Genomic DNA, 6,471 nt, shown 5'->3' with positions numbered 1-6,471 from the left:
ACAACAAGCACAGACACCCTGCACACAGGGGACAACAAGCACAGACACCCTGCACACAGGGGACAACAAGCACAGACACCCTGCACACCGGGGTCAACAAGCACAGACACCCTGCACACCATGGACAACAAGCACAGACACCCTGCACACCATGGACAACAAGCACAGACACCCTGCACACCGGGGTCAACAAGCACAGACACCCTGCACACAGGGGACAACAAGCAAAGACACCCTGCACACCGGGGTCAACAAGCACAGACACCCTGCACACAGGGGACAAGCACAGATATACTTCATGACCAAGGGCATGTACGGACACATGGCAACACCACTCATTAGTGCTGGTGTACTGGGAAGAAGATTCAAAAGACTCAAGAGAACACACCTGAACATTGGCGATGGAAGTTTCAATCTGACTCAGAGTATGCAACTTCTTCTTCATGCTGGTCAGGATTGCAGACCGAGGGGGTGGGGTGACTGACATGGCTTGAGGTCTGTTGATAAGCAGATCTTCATGTTGCCACTGTCCAAAGGGGGGAGAAAAAGTGTAAGAATATCAGGAGGAAAACCAGAGGTAGCAAGGGGTTGGGGCTCCAGTAGGCTAACAACAGTAACATCAAAAGAATTACATCCAGGAGGAAACTTTCCTGAGGTGAATGGCTGATTTAAAAAACAAAACAAAACAAAACAAAAAAACTCTTAATTATTATACGCCAACATTTAACTAGTCATTTGGAGTATGTTCACTAGTCTATGTGAAAGTCTAGTACATTATTCTACCCCACCTCCCATACCCACAAGATTTGTGATCTTGTGGGCATGGCTGTCCATACCTGCAAACCTGGCTAACTAAGGAGGCCCAGGTAGGAGCCATGTTAGCAATGCTCTGCCTCAAAAGACAACACCCCCCTCATTCCCCCCAGCTCTATAGTTAGGAGAAACACACTGGGCAGGAGACTGAAAGGAACGGAGCAGCCACAGAGAGAAACTTTGCAAACACAGAAGGTAAACATGAGGCAAGGGAGAAAGAGACTGCTGAGGGGTCAGGCATCATGGATGTTTGTAGCCCAATCTAGAAGTTCCGAGGAACATCTGGGTTCTAATAAATGCTGGGCTGAGGATGAAGTTAGGTGACTGTGTGTACGTAACTGTGTCTGTATGTGCGCTTAGCACACACACAGCACTTGTTCAGTTCTAGCACCACTAAATACATACCAAAACAAAATGAGGGGGAAAAAAATCAGGGGAAAAAAACCCCAAAACATATAAATGAATCATAAAACAAAAAAGTCATATTGTACTTGGACCTTAAAAGAATATGTGTTCCAATTTTAAAACTGAAAGGAGGGCTGGGAAGGTTGCTCAGTGGTAGAGCGCTTGCCTTGCATGCATGAGGCCCTGGGTTCGGTTCCTCAGCACCACATAAGCAAAAAGAAAAAAGTTGGAAGTGGCTCTGTGGCTCAAGTGGTAGAGCGCTCGCTAGCCTTGAGCTGAAGAGCTGAGGGATAACGCCCAGGCCCAGAGTTCAGACCCCATGACCGGACCCAAAAAAAAAAAAAAAAAAAACCTGAAAGGATTTCTACCATGTCTTCCATTACCCCTATTTTTAAACAAAGAAATTCACAAAAGCATAAAACTTCAAAGCATTAATCATTTTTGGACTTACTAAAATATATCCCAAAATCAAAACAACGTGCTACAAGTAGGAGAATCGATACATAATGAATGCAATCAAGTGGAATAAACTGTTTAACTTACAAAGGAAGAAAATGGCTATGATAAACCTGCCAGGAAGAATAACTACACCAGCTGCGCTGAGCAGAAGCCACCAAGTCCACTACCAGGAACAACTTAGATACAAAGTAACCTCTGGATGTGCCAAACACAGCTAGAAATTGTAGTCCTCAGATATCTTATACTTCCAGTTGCTGACAATACCCAAACTTGTATTTCTATCTCAAAAGGAAGAAATAAGAAAGCAACCATTATCCTGTGCTTAGCAGCCTAGAAAGCCCACAGTCATCTGATGAAAGAGGTACTGTCCTCCTTCCACAGATAAGGAAACCAGAACTCAGATATAAATTTATAAATCTAAAGTGTGACTTGGATCCAAATCCATCTCACCCCAAAGCCTGTGCTGTCTTAGTGACGCCTTTAAATAAGGACAAAAGCAACTTTTAAAATGTGTTCCCAAAATGAAGATTATTCACTTAAAATTACTATAGAGATCACCTTAGTTATAATGTTTAACAGTGGTGGACACATGTCTACATAATGAATAGGGTCAACCAACAATTACAGTATAGCTGGATGCCAGTAGCTCATCCCTGTAATTCTAGATACCAAGGAGAAAGGTTGAGATTTGGAGGATCACAGTGAGGGACCAACCTGAGCAACCAAGTTCCTGAGACTCCATCTCAAATGAGAGCTAGGTCAAGCGTAACATGCCTGACATCCTAAAATACTAGGCTTAACATACCTCGCCCCAGGTGCATGCCCAAGCAGGAAGTTGAGACACTATCTCAGAAATAGATGGCCAAAAGCAAATAAAACAAACACTGGGCAATGGTGGCTCATGCCTGTAATCTAGCTACTCAGGAAACTGAGATCTGAAGAGCATTGTTCAAAAACAACAGGGCAAGAAAGTCAGTGAAACTCTTATCTCCAATTACCACTAAAAAGCCAGTAGAGCTGTGGTTCAAATATTAGACCGTTAGCCTTAAGTTAAAAAAAAAAAAATTAGAGACAGCACCTAGACCCTGAGCTCAAGGCCCAGGACTAGCACCAAAAAGGGAAAAAACAACAACTCACAGAGCTAGAGTTGTGGCGTAGCAGTAAGACTGCCTGCCTTGAATACCAGGGTTGTCAGTGGTTCGTGCTTGTGCTTGTAATCCTAGAAACACAAAAGGCTGAGATCCAGAAGATCATGATTGGAAACCAGCCCAGAAAGAACAGCCTCAAGACTCCATCTCCAAAAATACCTAGCAAAAACTCTGGCTAGAGGCTCTACCACTGAGAAAGGTAAATACCAGCCAAGTAAGCATGAGTCCCTTGAATTCAAACCTCAGAACTGGGAAACAGTAAAATAAAATCCAAACTAAACAAAAAACCCAATACTGCCCTATTACGTCCACCACGAATACTCACTGACATGATAATACTTATGATGCAGCCTGAGGGAAACAAATTCAAAGAGCACAGACTGTGCACATGAAATGATCCCAGCTTCAGAGATAAACAAGGAGCCTTGAATCCTAAGGTAAGTTTGCTATAGATTGGCACGCTGATGAAGTTAAATTTTTCCTCCTCTTGTGTTGTTTCATACAGGTGCCTCTCCTTTCCAAGCATACCTGGAACATGGCGATCTGGAGCTGGACCCGCTGCAGGCTTGTCTTACAGGAAGCAATGCTCGTTTCCAGCCTGCGCACAAGGTCGTGCTTCTTCCATGCTGTGTCGTAGGAGCTAGCTAGCACAGTCGCCCTGTTCATCACCAGCTGAGAGAACTTCCCCACCTGGATGTTGTGCTCCACTGCTTTCTTACACAGGTCATCCACAGAAACCTTGCTTTCAGCACCAAAATCCTTGGCCTCCACCTGGGCAATGATGTCCACGCCCAGGGCACTGATAAAGCTGCACAGTGTGAGCCCCAAGGCTTGGTTTGGGAGGCCTATCAAGAGCTGCCTCACGAAGTCAGCTGTGAAGGCCTTGATGGGTTTGGCCATTTGGTCCTCACTGAAACAAGAGTTTCTAAAAAGTGTTTTCACATTGACAATCTGCACAGGACCATTCACAGTATTCTGATCTTCAAGTGAACTTGATCCTAAGAAAAGGAAAATTTTCTTGAAGTAAATTATGCAGAAATAAGATTAGTTTAAAAAAAAGGAGGGGGGCAGACTTGGGAGGGAAAGAGCAGAATGATGAGTGATGTGGATCAAGATGCATTATATTCAGAAACTGATATGTTGAATGGTAACTTCTTTGTACAACTACATAAAGGTTATAAAAATATAACCTTTTAAAAGGAGGGAGAAATGCTGCTTAGTTAAAGCACTTCCGATTTTATGAATGTACAATTATATGAAGCTCCCTTCCAAAGGTTAAACCTAGATGTTTAAAGGTGAAATATTAGCCAGGCACTGGTGGCTCATGCCTGTAATCCTAGCTACTTTATTGCCAATTAACCACTCAAAAACTGGAAATGGTACAGTAATTCAAGTGGTAGAGCATTAGCCCTGAGCATAAAGAGGCACAGGGACAGCTCCCAAGACACACACACACACACACACACAGAGACACACACACACAAAACAGGGACAGCTCCCAAGACACACACACACACACACACACACATACACACACACACGATGAAATATTACCTGACAATGTTCACACACACACACACACACACACACACACACACACACGATGAAATATTACCTGACAATGTTTTAGAAAAAGTACCACAGAGCCTGAAGAACTCTTTAATTGTCTGTAGTCTTTTTAGAAAAAAAATTTCTTCTAGCACCTGCCGGTGATTGTCATCATCAAAAAAATTAACTTGGGTACTTCTTGCTTCCCGAATGATATCAATCTTCCTCCAAGCAACAGGAATTTCCATCTTGTTTAACTTTGTAAATGAAAGAAAAAAAATTGTTTTTTCTCTGTTCTCACACTGAATATATTACACTGCCCTTATATAATTGATAAAACCAACCCCACATTTACCTTTTCAACTAATAAACCAAAAGCTGTTTCAACCTGGGCAAACATGCCATCAAATGCTACCAAGAGCATCTGGCCAGCTGACATTTTAGGTGTTTCATCAACAGAACCATTTCTTGGTTGGATTAATTCACCGTATTGGGCATGCAGTACTCTAGAGAAAAAGAAAACAGAGTTAAGATCCTCCTTGAAGAGAAATGCAAGAGGAGGGAACATAAAAATCAGCCATCTCAGAGACAGAATGCAAGGTCAGCAAATTTGGCTTGAAGAAGGAATGTCATGAGAAAATGCCATTTCATGTCACCTACATGAAGCCAACAAAGCTAACTCAGTATCATTAAACTTTGTGCAAACCTGGGTTATGATATGTTAAAAGTTACAGAAAGTATTAAACTCACTTTATGTTCAAAATATGAAATAACCTAAACTTGCATCCTAGACCAATGTCAAGGATAATTTTAAAATTGGTAGATTTAGCAAATTTTTCTAATCGCATTAGAAACAATAAACCAAAACATTTTGGATACATTTAGTTTGAAATTCTGCACATTATGTTTTTTTCTTTTTGGTGGTCAAAGATCTAAATTGGAGGCCCTACACCTATTAGATAGGTGCTCATTCACTTAAGCCATAAACCTAGCTTTGGAATTTTGTGTGCATTCTGAATGCACAATCTTTGTTAAACTTCCTATTTCCTAATATCATTAAGATATATATAATACTAATATATCCTGTGCTCTCTCTAAACATGTTACATAAAAAGCAAAAAATAACTGCAAGTACACACAATTACTATCAGTAAAATAGTTACCTAGTTTCATCCTTATCATCCTAATAAGTAGAACCAGGAAAAGGTTTTAGGAGGATTTAAAATATTAACCAGAACAATTTCTATTGGAAAAGAGCTGCAAGACAAGGCTATGAATTATTCCTTGAGACTTACTCAAACAAGGCACACACAGGCTACCACAGAAGTAAGCATGCAGCTTGTCATCCTAAGCATACCTTCAATGTGAGGGGAGAGTGCCTTGGAAAAGACAGCAGATAAACAGAGGTATGAAAGGTACACAGAGGCTCATCTTTACTAGGTAGACATTCAACCACTTAAGCCACACCTCAAGCCCTAACTTTTTTTGTATTGGTAGAAATTATGACAATTACATGAATAATCTAAATCAGTTATACTTTGTCTCTTATTGTATGACTAAAACAACTAAAATACATTGTAAATGTATGCTAACTCAAAGATAAAAATAAACTAAATGAAGAAATATATAAAAATAAGGGATTCAATTCTTTTTTTTCTTTAACTGGTACCTGGACATGAATTCAGTGTCTTCATTCTCACTCTACTGACTTTTTCAGCTGGGACTCTACCACATAAGTCATCCCACCTAGCTTTTATTGGTTATTTTGGAGCTAAAGTCTCCAGAACACTGGAAGAGGGTGGATGAAGGATAAAGTAGCCACAGAGCCTTCCTATTGTATTCCTAAAGACAATTTCCAGTGAAACTACAATCATCGTAGAGTATTTTTTTTTAAAGGCACTTGGGCTAGGTGCAGTAGCTAACACCTATAATTCCAGCTACTCTGTAGACAGACAGGGAAGGAGGGTTGCAATACAAAGCCAATCTGGGCAAAAAATTAGCAAGGCCCATCTCAACCAACAAGCCAGCACAGTGATGTGAGCTAAAGGTCCTAGCTGTGCTGGAAGTAGAAAGACCACAGTCCACAGGCAGCCTAAGG

The 6,471-nt window shown here is 41.2% G+C and overlaps 1 protein-coding gene across 1 annotated transcript in view; it reads right to left on the bottom strand.

Moving 5' to 3' along the window:
* Nucleotides 1-6,471, bottom strand: part of Smg1 (SMG1 phosphatidylinositol 3-kinase-related kinase) — a 78,005-nt gene that overhangs the window by 13,020 nt on the left and 58,514 nt on the right. The window contains exons 52-55 of the mRNA XM_013011506.1: nucleotides 4,729-4,879; nucleotides 4,441-4,630; nucleotides 3,354-3,823; nucleotides 389-526 (exon numbers count right to left, since the gene is read on the bottom strand). Of these exons, the coding sequence (XP_012866960.1) occupies nucleotides 389-526; nucleotides 3,354-3,823; nucleotides 4,441-4,630; nucleotides 4,729-4,879 (949 nt within the window). The remainder of the gene's footprint in view (nucleotides 1-388; nucleotides 527-3,353; nucleotides 3,824-4,440; nucleotides 4,631-4,728; nucleotides 4,880-6,471) is intronic.

This window comes from Dipodomys ordii, unplaced genomic scaffold, assembly GCF_000151885.1.
Source record: "Dipodomys ordii isolate 6190 unplaced genomic scaffold, Dord_2.0 Scaffold14, whole genome shotgun sequence".
Taxonomy (NCBI): domain Eukaryota; kingdom Metazoa; phylum Chordata; class Mammalia; order Rodentia; family Heteromyidae; genus Dipodomys; species Dipodomys ordii.
This window is presented reverse-complemented; position numbering and strand designations above follow the sequence as displayed.